Source organism: Gracilinanus agilis, chromosome 4 (assembly GCF_016433145.1).
Source record: "Gracilinanus agilis isolate LMUSP501 chromosome 4, AgileGrace, whole genome shotgun sequence".
In the NCBI taxonomy this organism is placed as follows: domain Eukaryota; kingdom Metazoa; phylum Chordata; class Mammalia; order Didelphimorphia; family Didelphidae; genus Gracilinanus; species Gracilinanus agilis.
In genome coordinates, this window is record NC_058133.1 from 333,771,034 (window position 1) to 333,787,992 (window position 16,959).

Below are 16,959 nucleotides of genomic sequence, written 5' to 3' on the forward strand. Positions count from 1 at the left end.
AAAAACCAGAATGAGCCTAATAGCTACAATTTTACTACAGAAATTCTTTTCCTCTTCTGAGCCAAGAAGTACTTTTGAACCTCAACATACTCCCCTCCACCAGTGTTCCAAAATCATATAAATAAATTCTGTAGTATGTGATTAGAACACTAAGCACATGCTGTCTATGAATCCAATAACCCTAACTCCTGGAGTAGTGTTTTCAGTAAACTAAAAATTCAAAAAAGCCCAGTTAAATAATATGAAGATACCACTAAATCAGTCTTAAAGCATATTTTTGTCTACTAGTAGAAAATAAAAAAGATTTCTGCCCTCACATCCCATACCTTGTGGCTTGAAAGGATTCTTAGAAATGAGAGAAATAAACTGCAACTATACCCTTGGTTCATGACCTTTCATATTAAAAATGCACATCTAGAAAAATACCAAGTCACTCCTAACAAAGAAAAGACTAGATGTCATGTCATAAGGTGTATGTTCATTTTTGCCAAGGAGATCACACTATCACAAAGATAATTTTTAAAATCAGTACTTTCTGTAGCAAGAGTACCATAAATAGATTATTTCAAACAAGGATCATATTGCACAGACATTCTTAGCATTTCACTATTTATTTCCTTTGCAACTCACTCTCCCTGGAGTTTTTCTCAGCTCATCTATCATTTTATGAGATTTTTCTGTTTATGATTTTTTCCTAGTTTACTATTAAGGAAAATGACAAAAATATCTTACATCACTTCTTTTACTCATTTCATAAAACTTCATGGTATCTTAATTACTACCTTCATTCAAGATCACCATTTCTCTTCTCTAGCATCCCTTCATCAACATTCTTAATCTAATAAGAAAATCTAGGTCTCAGGGGAATGTCTTTAAAAACAAAGCTGGCTCTTCCATGAGACAGAAAATTTTAACTAATCCTGGTAAATTTCAGATATGGCACACTCCTAACTAGATAAGCTAAGTTATTCAAAAAGTTAAATAAATTTGAAACTGAAGAAAACATTCTTTCAATTACTATTAACCTTATCCAAAAGATATATACAACTATGGGAAAATTTGTTCAAATTACAAAATAAAAAAGTATTTTTATACCATATTCAACAAGAAAGCAGATAGAAGAAGAATGGAGAGAGAATCTGCTTTTTTTAAATGGTTCATTGTTAGGATTTTAAGACTAGATAGGTCACATCAGAAATCAAATCTCTGAAAAAGTAACATTTTACTTCTATTTGTCCCTCTAATTCAAATTTTTTTCCAATTTTTTTCCTGTTAATTTCACTTTTATTCAGGCCCCATGACTATAACAAACCAATAATGTGTTCATATACCACATAGTGAAAACTGTCTTTGTGATGTCAAGAAATAGCTTCTTCAAAAATTGTAAACGACCTGTATAAATGACAACTGTAGGATGGTTGAATAGGTTATGATATATCAGATGTAACAGATTATTATGCTGTTAAATAATTTTTATTATGATTCCTTTATAGAAATATACCAAGATCTAAACAAAATATTAAAGAATTAAATCAGTAGAATCATAAAAAATTATCTACACTAGTAAGTTATTAAAACATATTTCTTCAAATATGTATAAGTAATTAATTTATTAAGTAGTAAGTATTGATAACATATAAAGAAAACTAAGAAAGTTAAACAGTCAAAAATGGTGAAAATAGGGCAGACCTGAAAAAGGAAGAGAACAAAACACTATTATTGCTTGCTTATTAATTCATTTCATTCTGTCTTGAAGAAAGCTAAAGATCTGGGGAAAAGATTTTGCCTTTGTTTGGTACATGTATTTGGTTTTTTAAATTATATTTATTATATTGATCTTTTTTATTTTAAAGGAATTACTGTTTGAATCAGAGCAATTATTCTACAAAAGAAACATCATTTACCTCCTTTTTTCCAAAATCACCACCAGGGTTCATGGTTGCTAAGATACGGAATTTTTTCCCAGCAGTCAGGAGTTCTACTTCTTTCTTGTCTTCCTCTGGACTACCTTTTTCGGCCAATACCAGGGTCTTTTCTACTTCGAGGACACTAAAAGGCAAAATAATAGGGGAGAAAATGGGAGAAATCTTTTGTGTATTCAATCACCACTTTCCTTGATTTCTGAATTAAAAGAAGCAACATGCCAGATTCAAAAAATAAAGCCTGACCCAATCCCCTTATAGAGGGCATGGCCTCCTTAGCAGGAGAAAAAAAAAAAAAAAAAAAAAAAAAAAAAAAAGATGTCTCTTTCACTGTCTACCCATTGAAGCTGTTGTTAAAAGGAAGCATTCTGAATGCCAGGAAGGAAAATGTATCACTCCAGATTGCTGCCTTTGGCTGCAAGGGGGCTGTGACTGGATATTGTGCTTCCTCAAAAATCCTATTTATTAGGCTATCTGGTGAAGGGCAGAGATAAGAAACAACATAACACATGTATGTTCCATTTCACATTTTAACTCTTGCTAGGAAGACAAAATGATGCAGAGAAAAAAAGCACTGCTTTTGGAGACCAAGTACATGGGGTGGAATTCTTAGCTGTCACTTATTCCACTCTACTCCTATAGAGTCTAGTTTCCTCATCTGTAAAATGAAGAGGTTGGACTAGATGAATCCTGAAGTACCTTCCAGTCATAATCTATAATTACGAGGATGTAATTCTATATACCTATAAAATGGGTATAACAATGCTGCTGCCTGTTATAGCTAAGGCCAAGATACTCCCCAACTTGGCTTTGATAAGAACCTAGACAAAATTCAGCCTTGGCCTTGGTCTATTCTGAAGCCAATGTTTTGTGTTTTGTTGTGACATAATTTGTAACTTCTGCGCATCTGCAAAGTTTCGGGGGGGTAGGGAGGGGGTTCTTTTGTGTGAAATGAGTCTTGAAATATATATAATAAACTCCATGCTCCTGGAGCCAGAGCTGGAAGCATGAAGTAAAAGACATTTCCCTTGTTCTGTCCTTATTTCCTTATCAACTAAACTATCACTAGATTATCAGAGATGATAAAGAGATCTCCACAAAAGCCAACACAAACTAAGTTATTATCATCATGTACCACACTACAGATAAGGAGAAACAGGTTTCTTTCATATCTGGTTAAACTGAAAAAATGCTACTCTACAGTGAAAGTGATAGGCTTGAAATTAATGAATTTAGACACAAATACCACCTCCAATGCTTATTAGCTTTTTAAACATGGACTAATCACTTGGCTTCCCTTAGTACCAATTTCTTCATGTGTAAAAAGGAATAACAAACCCCCTGTATTGCCTATGTTACAGAGATGCCTCAAATACCAAATGAGATACTCTATGCAAAATACTCTATACAATAACAACATTGTAAAAACAAACAACGTTGAAAAACTTAAGAACTCTTGACTCCCCACATCACCTCTTTGGGTATAAAATAAATCATAAATTTTGGGGACATAACCAATAAGGGGATTTGTTTTCTTTGACTGTTTTTCATATCTATCTCAAGGGTTTTGTTTTCCTTTTTTTTTCTCTTAAGAGTGAGTAAGGGAGAAAAAACAAATGTCTATTAATTGGAAAATAAATTTTTAAAAAATGATAGACAAAATCTTCAAGAGCTACACAAATGTCAGGTTTCTTTGTTGTTATTATTACTAACATATACCTGTTAAGTCTTTCCAAGACTGAATCATCAGCTAGTGAAATTTCATCTAAAAGAAAAAAGCCATCCTCCTTCATTGCCAAAACTAGGGGGCCATCATGCCACTCAAAGAGTTTCGAATGGTCAAATTCCTCCTAGAAAAGTGGAAAAAAAAAACTATTACTTCATGAAAACAAATACATACACACACACACATGCACACACTACCATATATTCATAATTTAAATTGCATAAGCTCCTTAAGGGCAAAGAATGTCTTTTTTTTTTCCTTATAAGATCAGAGCCTAAACAGAGTGTTGGTACATTAAAAATTTTATTTAATGTTTGTTGATCACCTGATAAAAAGATATGTTTGATTTAAGCAATGGACTGCTTATTACATTACAAAGGAAGAGATCCAAATAGAGAACACGAGGTAAAAAAGGATGAGGTGCCCTTGAAGCCCCTACAAAAGGCACAAAAATGGCATCTAAGGGACACAATGCCTGATCAAACTGACATGGAATCAGGGTTTCCAGATTGAACATAGATGGCTCAGACAAATAATGTTATAGAACAAACCTTGTCCTTTGATCTTTGTCTGACTGGTCGGAGGCCTCCCAGGAAATCAGATGTCTCCATGTGCAAATGGCAATTGACTGAATATAATTTCTGATTTGCCAGTGCAGCAAAAACCTGGCAGATAGTTGTTTTCCCACACCTATTGGAATGAAACACAAGGTAAACAAACAGAGATCATGTCTCGTCAAGATGGAGATGGACATGAAGGCCACTATGATTTCATGGGCATAGGGAATTCCCAGGTGAGGACATTCCTTCTACCAATGCAGGTGGGAACCTTCTCGGAAATATAAATAGTCTTAAGAGAGTTCTCTATACCAACTCAAAGAGAAATGGGAACCACTAAAACAAACACAAGGATCCTATGGTCCACATATTGATTTAGAAAATAACAATCTCTGTTCAATTATATTTTTACTTATTTTGTTAAATATTTCCCAATTACATTTTAACCTGGTTCATGTTACTCTGAAAGGGTGAAATGCGCAGGCTGAGATGAGTTTGATCGCTTTGCTTTAGGAAACCTGCCTATGGTCACATGGCCAGTATATGTCATTATGTGCCTTCTTGCCTTCTAGACTATTCCATACCGATTCTCATGCTTCTAATCAACATCCACTAACACCTTAGCCTGAGAAAGATTCCTTAATATAAAAGTCACTAACTGACCATTTTGTGAAATAAGAATCAGGGAGAAACTTCATTAAAGCAAAAGATGAGATGCTCCTGCCTCAGTTCCATTGCTATGATGGCCTTTCTTTCCCTTTTCCTCATGACACAACCCTTTTCATAGACTAATTTTTTTCCTACTTCTCTTACTGACCTCTAAAATATGGGGATGGGGGCATTCATTTACCTAAAAACTTGGAAAATATGGCCAAGTTTTATCCACTTCCCTATATTCCTACCATGTATCTCATGATTTAAAAAAAAAGAACTCATAAGAAACCTATAAACTACATAATTAAAAAATCAATTCCTTAGTCAATTATATCAAAAAATAGATTTTTCTTTTTATAAAAGAATGGGAAGGAGAATGAATGTAAATAAAAGTAGCAGGAAATTTACTTGCTCATTTAAAAAAAATGGATAAGGGAGAGAGTGCCAAAGTAGACAAAGACCTGTAATTTCACTGGTATAGGTGAAGAAACACTCTCTACCAATGCAGAAGGTTAACTTTCTTGCAATTGGGAAAGCCTTAGGGAGTGTCCTAGAGCTTCAGAAACTAAGTGACTTGGCTCAAGATAAAAAGCCAGTATATGTCAGAGAGGGCTTGAACCCAGATCTTCTGTATTCAGTTCTAGACCTCTATCCACCATGTACACTGTCCCTCAAAAAAATTACAAAAGATAACTTCCAATCAATTATTTCTGAGAAGCTAAAACCACAGAGGTAATCCAATAATATACCATTATAACCTCAAGTCCTGCAATAACTGTTTTCAAAGAATCATAGACTTACCCAGTATCTCCTACCAGTAGAATGGGTTCTCCAAACTCTAATGCCCTTCCTGCAAGAATAGCCAGTCTCCGCATATCTTCAGTCCACACTATGTGACTGAACTTGGACTTGAATGTGGATAACTGAGCAGAAAATTTGCCTAGAAAATCAGAAAGATAATAATTTAGGGCAATTTTCTTTCTTAACAACTTGAGACACATTTGCTACTATTACCTCTCAACTTACCCAACAATTTTTGGACACTGTCTTCTGAAAAAAGGGATTGAGGACAACACTTCTTTTTGAAATGTTTGCCCAGCACTTCTTGTATAACATTTACTTCCTCTTGCTTCCTAACTCGGCCTGCCAAAAGCATAAAACCTGGAAATAAAACCAGAGGAAATGTTAGTGTGAGCAAATGCTTCATTCTCCTAATTTTACACTTTCCACTTAAGCTTCAAGAATCATAGCATAAGAGATGAGCTAGAAGCCAAGTCCAATCCCTTCCTTTTACCAATAAGGGAAAATAACTTGAAAATTGTGGGACCCTGGTGAATCACTTAGGTTTGCAGTAGAATTTATATGTAGATCTTCCTGACTCTTTTTCAAAATGCAAAGTATTCTTGGTTTAATCCAAAACATAGCATCAATATTAATGGAATGACACACTATAACGCAATTAACACCAACAAGAATGAAGGATGGGGGCAGCTGGGTAGCTCAGTGGAGTGAGAGTCAGGCCTAGAGACAGGAGGTCCTAGGTTCAAATCCGGCCTCAGCCACTTCCCAGCTGTGTGACCCTGGGCAAGTCACTTGACCCCCATTGCCCACCCTTACCAATCTTCCACCTATGAGACAATACACCGAAGTACAAGGGTTTAAAAAAAAAAAAAAGAATGAAGGATAACAAGAGATATGAAAGGACAGTTAGAAAATAATGAAAAAAGCAAAACCCAAAGAATTAAGTGTATAATAACTACTATTATTATGTAAGAGAAAAAGTGAATGAAAATGAATGAAAAAAGAATAAATTCTCATGAGGATTATGGGGGAGTTATTGAAAAACCATTATTATATACTATACATTTAAATTAATGTGAGAAGTTACTAAGGAAAGTGAATTGATTCTATTTATAAAAATCTAAAAAAAATTAAGAAAAAAGAAAACCTAATATCTACCCAACTTTGCACAAAAAAAGCATACCATCATTTGCTAAATGCTGAAGCCAGTCATACTCCTTCTCTGTCTGTGCAACTGATCTGTACCGTTCAGCCCATCGGAAAAGATCCCGAAGAGTGATGAAGCCTTGCTTTCCAGCAAACAGAGAAGAACCTCTACGATAGGACTACAGAAAGAGACCAAATAAAGAAATTAAATAGAAGTTTCACAGATCTATGCACATATAACTTTACAGATGAACAGATAATAATCCCCGAAATTTTTCACAAAAATTCATTCCACCCAGCAAGACTGAATGACAAATCAAAAAAATGTTACTTCACTTTTGAATATTTACAAACTACATCTTAACACTTTAGAATCAGAGGCTAATCAAACAATAATGGGAAGTACAAATCACAATAACAATTATCAGAAAACTTTCTGAAGGGATACTTTATTGTGAAATTTTTTTAGTGTGTACAAAAGAACACATATTAAACACAAAAACTTAAAGAACAAGGATCTTTATCTAGAATACTTTAGTACACAGATTTTTAAAATAAGTTAGAACTCCAGAGACACTAACAACTTTCATTGCCCTCCTAAATATGCTTCTGACTTCCAAACCATGACTCAGCTGCTGTCTTACCCTAGAACCTCCCTCAGCTCCTACAGCCTCCTCTCCCTTAAACATTCATTAACTCTTTCAGCCTTTCCACTCTGGAATAGCCCTCTGCTAAGCCAGATTCCTTCCTCTATAGGACAAATGATTTTCTGCTGGATCTTCTTCCATTTTAGAGAGAGGGGCCAACCTTCTTAGCTGTACTTCTGATTTTCCAGACTTCAACTCCCATGTTCCCCTCACTCCCTCTCCTTCTTCTCTTCCCTTTTATAAAACATAAACATTAAAATGGGGCCTACTCAAAACATGGACTATTTTTTTTATTGTATCTATACATACCAGCCACTTAACACAATACCTGGTACATAGTAAACACTTGGCAAATGCTTATTGTCTCATCGAAAACATTTTTCCTTTTGACCAATATGAATTACATTCTGATGTGAAACTTAGCCAAATCTGAGGCGGACTTCCAAAACAAATTTTCCATTGTATTATAAATAATTTTCCTGCTCTCAGTTGAGAGGTAGGAAATTATGGGAAACAAATGTTGCAAGTTTCACTGGATCACAGATTTTAAGGTACATGAGCACTTTAGAGGTCATCTAGTCTAATGCTTTCATTGTAAATATGATAAAACTGAGGCCCAGAAAAATTAAATTATTCCCCTAATGGTAAGAGATGACTATGGCATAAAAATAAGCTATATTTGCTTACTTATTTTTAACCCTTACTTTCTATGCTAGTAACAATTCTAAAAGAGAAAGAATAATAATAATATGGAAATATGTTTTGAATGATAATACATGTATAACCCAATTGAATTGCTTGTCAATTATGGAAGGGGAGAAGGAAGAAGGCAAGGAGACAATATCAATCATGTAAATTTGGAATATTTATATATAAATTTGTTATTGGAATAAAATAAAGATAAAACTAGAAAAAAATTTTAAATAAAACAGAAAGACAAGGGCTAGGCAAATGGGATTAATTGACTTGCCCAGGATCATACAGCTAGAAAGTATCTAAGGACAAATTTGAACCCAGGTCCCTACTACAAATCTGGCTATCTATCTACTTAGCTACCCCTAAAAATTAACTTTCAAAAAAATTTAGATTCAATACCTGTAGGTCCTGCATGACTTTAACCAATTTATTGCAATATGAAGGTGGCAAACTGCAGCGTTTATGCAATATTGTTTCCAGCTCAGTACTAGGCAACTCATCAAAATGCAACTCCACAAAACGATTTCGGAAGGCTCGGGAGAGCACCTAGAAGATAAACAGAAGCATAAAGGAAAAAAAAGTTAACTTTTGTTCACTTAATCTTCTAAGCAACGGCCCACTCATGACAAGGACATGAAGGATAAAAGAAAAAAGAAAAAAGAAAAAAAAACCTCCAGTTCTTTAGCATTAAAAAAGAAACAATTCAACCTAGAAAGAAAATAATCATAGAATTAAATCATTATCAGAAATCATAAAGGATGAGTTTTACAAACCTTTCGGCCCCCATAGAGGCCAGGGGGGTTTTGGGTCGCAAAAAGGATGAAGCGAGGATGTGCTTTAACAACCTCTTGAGTCTCTGTTATGTGCAATTCCCGGTTATCATCCAGAAGCCTGTTCAATGCCTCCAGCACATCTGTAGGAGCCAAATTCAATTCATCTAAAATAATCCAATAGCCTTTTCTCATGGCATCAATAAGAACACCTTGGAAGAAAAAAAATTAGAACAATTGTTTTACAAGATTCTTCTCATTTCAACATAAAATAAGTTACTAAAAAAAATTACGGTAAATGATTACTAATTTGCAACACTGATAATTTCAAAATTAAGCTTTCCTTAATGATAGCTATATTATAAAGAGACAGCACAATCATTTGATAAACAGAAAAATAGTTTCTGTTTTGCCAGTATAACAGTCTCTTCTTTTTCTTTCATTGAACTGAAGTCTGTATAAAAAATGCTTCATCCTCAACATTTCTTAACCTTGTCGTGTTAATCCATTTAAATTACTCCACTGTGTGAAATGTCTCCCCTTCTTCTATTCTGGGAGTAAGAGGACCAAGAAATAATGTCTTTTGAATTTAAGCTTTCTAATTGTGCTGACATAATCCAAAGGCATATATACATACCACAGCAATGGTTAATAGGGCCAATGGGATATAAGCACCTTGAGGGCAAGATTCGTTTGTTTTTTAATTATCTCTCTAATGCCTGGCATAAGAAGGGTACATAATACTTGCTTAATTAATTAGAGAAAGGATAACTCTTAGGTCTTCTAGATCCCCCTTGAAATTCAGGGAGAGATACTTTAATAAGACTTGTAAATTTTTATATACAGAAATCATCACTTCACCATTGCTTGGGCTCAGGAAGTTAAGGGTTTTACTGAGTCATATAACTGAAGACCTAAACACATTAGGTAGACTGTCATGCCTACCTTCTTTAAATACCAGCTTCCCCGAGGCATCTGATGTGTAGCAACCAATATACTCTTGAATATCAGTATGTTCATGGTTGTTAATCCGTACACAGTGATTCCCACTAGCTGCAGCCAGCCAGCGAATTAGGCTAGTTTTACCCACAGACGTTTCTCCCTGAATCAGCACTGGGTAGGTTCTTTAAAAGATGAATCATTGAAATACAAAAAATTAAACAGGATTACTTTATTTATTTAAAGGAGAAATAAACATACAATTGGGAAGTGGGGGGAGAACATATTTACTATTTGATATCCTTTATCCTAAGAAAGATAATATACTAGCCTCTAAACCTTGGGAATTTAGGATCTTTACCAGAGTGAAGGAGTTGCTGAATAAGTGATGGTTTGTATAAAAGAATTAAACATGCCTTTATTTCTTAAGACAAATTGTCTCATGATAGAGTATAAGATAGAATTTATTCTTAAACATAATACACAGCAAAGACATTCACAGCTTAGAGATACTGACAGCTACACTGCAATTTGCATCAGGTAAGATTTTGCACTTTTTCTTTTCTTGTTTCTAGGTGAAAACCAAAGAGATACAGAGGGCTTTGTCTTTTTTATGATAACCAGATTCAAGCACAAATGCCAAAGATAATGGAGCTAAGGAAACTGACTACAGGGAGACATGGTAGATTGAGTGTGTTGCCAGGAAACATGTTCGTAATATTCATTCACTCAAAATATGCAGATAAAAATGGGGATATGAATGCCTTCCATATAGCTTTGGTTTTAGGACCAAAAGCTCAATTTAGACTATTTTATTCTGTTTCTGTGACATGTTATTGAGCTGAGTTTCATCTTCGTTGAAAATTAATCTCAAGTTTAAAAAAAAAAATGACCATTCTAAAACTATATTAAAAAAAGATAAAAGTCACTAAGGCATTAAAGGATAAAGATTCAAGGAAGGAAAAAAGAGGAAAAGGAAAAGAAGTGGTGAGGAAAGAGTAAGGGACAATGGGAAAAGCCTAGTTAGTTAGTACAAATAAGAGATTGATAATAAGCACAAGAATTGTAATATACTACACAATAAAACAAAAATTGGAAAAAATAGCTATAAAGGCAAAAAAATAAGCTCATATACATTTCATACTGCATACTACAATAAATTCCCACCAGATGAATGTTAAATATCTTTTAAACCCTTAACTTTCATCTTGGAATCAATACTATGTATTGGTTCCATGGCAGAAGAATGGTAAGGGCTAGGCAATGGGAGTTAAGTGACTTGCCCAGGGTCACACAGCTAGGAAGTTTATGAGATCAAATCTGAACCCAGGACCTCCAGTCTCTGGGCCTGGCTCTCAATCCAATGAGCCACCAAGCTACCCCCTAATGGCTAGTCTTGAAAGCAACAAATAGAAATCTAAATAATTAAGAAAAAATAATACTTATTCCTCAAAGGGAGAAAAATGACCCAATAACAATTTTTAAAGTAAACATCAATCTGCTAATAACTACTTGAAAAACTGTTAAAATTCTTAACTAAATCAGAAAAAATTTTTTAATAATGGCAAAATATCTCTCTTCAAAAACACGTAGCGATAAATTTCAACAGAGCAAAGATTATTGGGAAACAGGATCATACCAGATAAGATTTAGAGATGGAAAACTATGACGAATTTCTCCATTCTCATTTTGAAAGTGCAAAAAATGAGGCCCAAAGAGATTAAAGTATTTGCCTTAGAAAACACAGATAGTAACCTACAGTGCCAGAATTTGAATCTAGGTCCTCACAATTCAAAATCAGAACATCTTTAAAATTGCATTGCATGCGTGACCCTGGGCAAGTCACTTGACCCCCATTGCCCACCCTTACCAATCTTCCACCTATGAGACAATACACCAAAGTACAAGGGTTAAAAATAAAAAAAAAAAATTGCATTGCACTGTCTTGTTCTATTAAATTGTTGATGGAACACAATTTTTGACCTAGTTCCTCCATTACTATGGCTATATCCTAAAGCTATTTAATAAAAGAAGAAAATGATCCATCGGTGTAAGAATTTTTGCAAAAAACCCTGAAAACTTGCCCTGATAATTGGAAAATAGAAGAAGTTTGCATTCAGAATATTATTACACTATAGAAGTTACAAGTGAATAGGAAAAGACAGGCAAAAAAGAAAATCTGAGGTGATGTAAAACAAAGACACTCTTAGAAAAAATTATATGCATGGATTTTCAAAAGTCTTACTCTAGTTTTAAGTTTTAAAGGTTAAAAACTATACTAAGAGGGCAGCTGGGTAGCTCAGTGGATTGAGAGCCAGGCCTAGAGACGGGAGGTCCTAGATTCAAATCCGGCCTCAGACACTTCCCAGCTGTGTGACCCTGGGCAAGTCACTTGACCCCCATTGCCCACCCTTACCACTCTTCCACCTATAAGTCAATACACAGAAGTTAAGGGTTTAAAAAATAAAAAAATAAATTAAAAAAAAAAAAAAAACTATACTAAGAGAGCTCAGGGACACCATGCATACATTACACTAACCATCTCTTTTATTTTATAAAACCAACAATGAAAACAAGCTTGACACAGGGAAGAGATCAAAAGTAGACAAAATAGAGCAAACAAATTTAGCATTTAGCTAAAGCTCAATCTAACAAAAGTTTTATTTTAATCACCTTTCAAACACTTTTAAAAAAGTAGCCATCCATCAAGATGGGTTTTTTTTCCCTCTTTTTCCCTAAGACAGATCCTAACCCTTCTATACTTGAATAAGATGGCTTCCTGAATTGCTCAAGTCCCATCTTCATCATATAAAATAGTGAAAATAGCAGTGACTTACAAGTCACTTCTGGAATAAAATCTCAAGTCTGAGCCTTCCTTCCTGTGTGACCATGCAGAAAGTCACTAAATTGCCCTGATCCTCTCTTTCTGCATCTATAAAACTAGATGACCTAAAATGCCTCATTGTAGCTCTATTTCCATGACTCAATACTGAGTGACCAACCTTTCGAGTATATATTTTTATTTTTTTTATACTTTTATCCTTTAATAATCTTTTGATGATTCAAAGATATTTTATTTTCCCAATTGAATATAATAATTTTCAATATAACCTTTCCAAAATTATAAGATCCAAACCATCATTAAAAGTATATAAAATCTTGTGTGTCCCAAAAGATCAAATTAGACACTTACTGAAGCAGTATATGAAAAGGAAAAAAAACATACCCTGCAGAGACGACTCTGACGATATCTCTCAAGTTAAGTTTAACAGAAGGAGTAAGTATGTATGTTTCATCTATTGTGGGCTCTTTATCTCCCACCGAAATCCAGTATCCTTCAATCTGGATAAGCCGACCACCCTTGGGTTCTGGAATGGGCTGGAATACATACATTACAAAAATAATACACAATCAGAAACTCATTCCTACATTTCATCAAATAAGGATAGATCAAAACAGTGGGGGGAAGGGGAGAAAAAGATTTCTAGAAGGCCAGTGAAATGCACTAGCCAAATATCCTTGAAATAAGAAGTTAAAAAAAAAAAAAAAGTTTACAAGGATGCAAGAATTCAAACATTAAATTTTAACTTTTTTAACTTTTTAGAAATAAATTTCACCCATAATAGTTTCATAAAATATTATTTGATTAGATTTTTGTCTCTTCCCTAATAAAACTTTCCCAAAATATTCAACTACTATAAACCAATGTCTTATAACATACACTAATGCTATAATGCAAAGAGAAAATTTGGAATCATGATCTGAATCTCTAAAATTCTGAGGGGCATTTAAGACATATTCCAAGAAAAAATATTCTAATATTCCTATAGGAAGGGACATTCCAAAAAATTCCTAATATATGAATGACATACTTTTAAATTTAAATCTGCTTTACTACCATTTTCTCTATCACTACCTTAAGTGTAGGCAATCAGCATTTGCCACTAACCAGTCTACTTGGATTAAACTCTTAACATCATCTTTATCATGCTACCCCCTCCCTAACTCTCTCTCCTAAAATAAACTCATCATTTTGGAAATTTCTTCAACTTTGCTACTCACAATCCCATGAGTCCCCTCAGGTGACTTCTGTTTGGAAAATAGAAAAGTAAAACAAAAAACTTTCTAGAGCCTCCCTGTATAGTTGGAAAATCTTGAACCCCTGAAACTACATTATCCAAACTTCCTTTCTGTATTACCCACAATTCCTTTTGTCTTTCATATACATGTGTGGTTACATGGTCTGTCTATAATTTTGGGTTCGCTCTGTCACCCCCTCTCTCTTCCACGTGAATGGAGAGAGTACCAGGTCTAGAGACAGGAAGACTCATCTTTCCTTTTTTGAATCTGGCCTCAGATACTCAAAAGCTCTATGACCTAGATTTTAACATGGTCATCTTTCATTTGTCCAACTCATCCACACTAAACTAATAAAACTTTGGTAATGAAAAGATCTTTAATAATATTCAATAGCCAAAATGAACATACCTGTTTTAGGAGAGTTTTGATGTTGCTGGATATGACATGTTGGCAAATGAGTTTCTGAACTAAAGGGTGAGATGCCCTGTCAAGTTGTGTAAGGAAACCCAAGCAAAAGCCCTAAAAAAAAAAAAAAATAACTATTTTGACTCTGAAAATAGTATTATAAAATACTAATAATTATTTTGCAACTACGGGTCATTTATGTTTCAGTAACAGGCAATCAAAATTCAAAGCAATTTTATACTAAGCTTTATTGCTATGAAGTTTGGCATTACTGCAAAAGGCTATGGCCAGGGACAACAAGGTTGCTCAGTGGATGGAGAGCCAGGCCTAGAGAAAGGAGTTTTTGGTTTCAGCTCTGGCCTCAAACACTTCCTAGCCATGTGACCTTGGACAAGTCACTTAAACTCCCATTGCCTAACCCGGTGATGGCAACCTATGACATGCATATCATCACTGACACATGTAGCTATTGTCTATGACACGTAGTCGCATATAGAGAAGTATGGGGCTGCATTCCAAGGATGAAACATTGGCTGTAGTGCAGTATAGACCCTCTATATACTATAGATGACAATTCTACCTATATTAATTTACCTATTTTGGTTTATTAAATACTGTTATATGTTATAATTATACTTTTTTGTTATTTAAACTATAAATATCACAAAATTATGGTTTTTTTCTTGAAGTGACACACCACCAGAGTTAGGCTCAGTTTTTTGGCAAATTTTGACATACCAAGCTCAAAAGGTAAGGTTGCCCATCACTGGCCTAACCCTTACTCCTTTTATCCCTTGAAACGAATACTTGGTATTGACTCTAAAACAGAAGATAAGGGTTTTGTTTTTTTTTTTAAAAAAGGTGATGAGAAGACTAGGAATTGTTACCTGAAAAACTGACTTTCCCAAAGGCAAGAAGAACAATCAGATTGCATTAACTTCCTTGAGTAAACTTGCCATCATCAAAAATGCTTTACTGTTTCATCTGTTCTTTGAGTTATTTACATTTTATACTTTCTTAATCTCCTATATTTGTAAACTTTCACTCATTTATTTTAGATAATATCCTCAAGAGATTTTCATTATCCCAAAGGCTATAAAACTGAGGACCTCTTTTTCAGATCAGGGAAGAACTTGACAATGACACTTGTTATCAAGTCTACAGTTCATTTCCTCCCTTGCACATAGGAGAAACAAAGAAATGCCTTGATTAAACGAGAAAATAAGAGTCAGAAAGAAAGAAAAACTCTTCCTACTTAACTTTCTATGTGATTTTCACAACTAGTTTCCTTCCACAAAGATAGGCAGGAAAAAAAAGGCACCTACCTCATAGAGGGAACGCTGGATGTTGTGACAAGGATTGGAAGCTGCAAATCTCAGGGCCCTGCAGAGGGTTCGAAGGCTGTAATGAGGTCTATGGCCTGTTCCATCCACCAATTTGTTCATAGACTCCTTTCGCACAGCTATGTAGAAACTTCAAAGAAGGATTTAAACAAGTGGGATTTTTAAAATTCAAGTTCTTCAATTCTAAACAAAAAGGTATTCTACTGGCATGGATTTTTCTTCTATTTAAATACAATTTCCTCTTAGTACATGCACCACTATGTCTACTGGTCGTTAAAAATCTATAAACTTCATCTATAGAAATTAGAGCAATTCAATGATACAGAGTCCAATCTGTTGGGTAGATGACACTAAGTAAGAGACACAGGAAGAGAATACTACAGAAAAACATATTATTTTCAATTTAAAATAAAAAAAATTTGACCAAATACACATGCTTCTCCTGAAAAAAGATCATTCTTTAAACCAAGCAAAACAACTAAGGTGATATAAAAATGAGAAGAAATGAAAAGTTCAGTCTCTTCTGGGATGAGAGGAGTTGGTTATTGGAAGTCAAAATTTTTTTTAGTAACACATAAACTTAGAAACATACTTTGAAAAAATTATACTTAAACCTAGGAATCATGCTTGGAATTAGCTCATCCTTATTCATTGTTAGACTCTAGCCATCAGAAATAATATCACCCCACCCAACTTAGAATTAAGTGGGGAGGGGAAGATTAGTTACCCACATGTGATAATAAGTAACAAATCAGAAACAAGGGACTGCCCTTAGGGCAGTCCAAAACAGTGCGGAGGGTGCCATTTGTCCACTTGAAATTGAAGGTGGATGCAGGAAGTGACGAAAGATGGTATCTTTTAAATATGATGGTAACTTCCTGTGTAGGCAGTTGGCGCTTTGAATTTGGTGTAGAAGGATCTCTGGCAAGACCTCAGACTGCTTCCCTCTGAATTGTCACATGAGTAAGTTAGGCTGACTTCCTTTCTCCTCCCTTGGCGTTTCTGGAGGCTCTACCCTCAGTGAGGCCTCTCTTACCTCTCTAATTGTAAAAGGCCTTGTGGCTAGAAGCCTTGTTTAATTAACTTCTGTGCTCCTTTGCTGGGACCTCTAAATTCTTATCTGTTCTGGACCTCTGGTCCTGGCCAGAGTTTCTCTCTCTCAATTTCCCTACCTTCAACCTTCCTGATTGTAAATAAACTTCCATAAAAATCATCCTGACTTGGGTCTATTTTTTTATTTGAAATCGAGTTAATCTGAATTCTGGTGACCATA

At 34.6% G+C, this 16,959-nt stretch overlaps 1 protein-coding gene across 1 annotated transcript in view; it reads right to left on the reverse strand.

Annotated features, from left to right (window-relative positions):
- MDN1 (midasin AAA ATPase 1) overlaps nucleotides 1-16,959 on the reverse strand; it is a 202,059-nt gene that overhangs the window by 111,443 nt on the left and 73,657 nt on the right. Inside the window, exons 21-32 of the mRNA XM_044675390.1 lie at nucleotides 15,669-15,816; nucleotides 14,347-14,457; nucleotides 13,085-13,236; nucleotides 9,865-10,043; nucleotides 8,923-9,131; nucleotides 8,549-8,695; nucleotides 6,844-6,985; nucleotides 5,886-6,020; nucleotides 5,661-5,799; nucleotides 4,200-4,338; nucleotides 3,642-3,772; nucleotides 1,905-2,049 (exon numbers count right to left, since the gene is read on the reverse strand). Of these exons, the coding sequence (XP_044531325.1) occupies nucleotides 1,905-2,049; nucleotides 3,642-3,772; nucleotides 4,200-4,338; nucleotides 5,661-5,799; nucleotides 5,886-6,020; nucleotides 6,844-6,985; nucleotides 8,549-8,695; nucleotides 8,923-9,131; nucleotides 9,865-10,043; nucleotides 13,085-13,236; nucleotides 14,347-14,457; nucleotides 15,669-15,816 (1,777 nt within the window). The remainder of the gene's footprint in view (nucleotides 1-1,904; nucleotides 2,050-3,641; nucleotides 3,773-4,199; nucleotides 4,339-5,660; nucleotides 5,800-5,885; nucleotides 6,021-6,843; nucleotides 6,986-8,548; nucleotides 8,696-8,922; nucleotides 9,132-9,864; nucleotides 10,044-13,084; nucleotides 13,237-14,346; nucleotides 14,458-15,668; nucleotides 15,817-16,959) is intronic.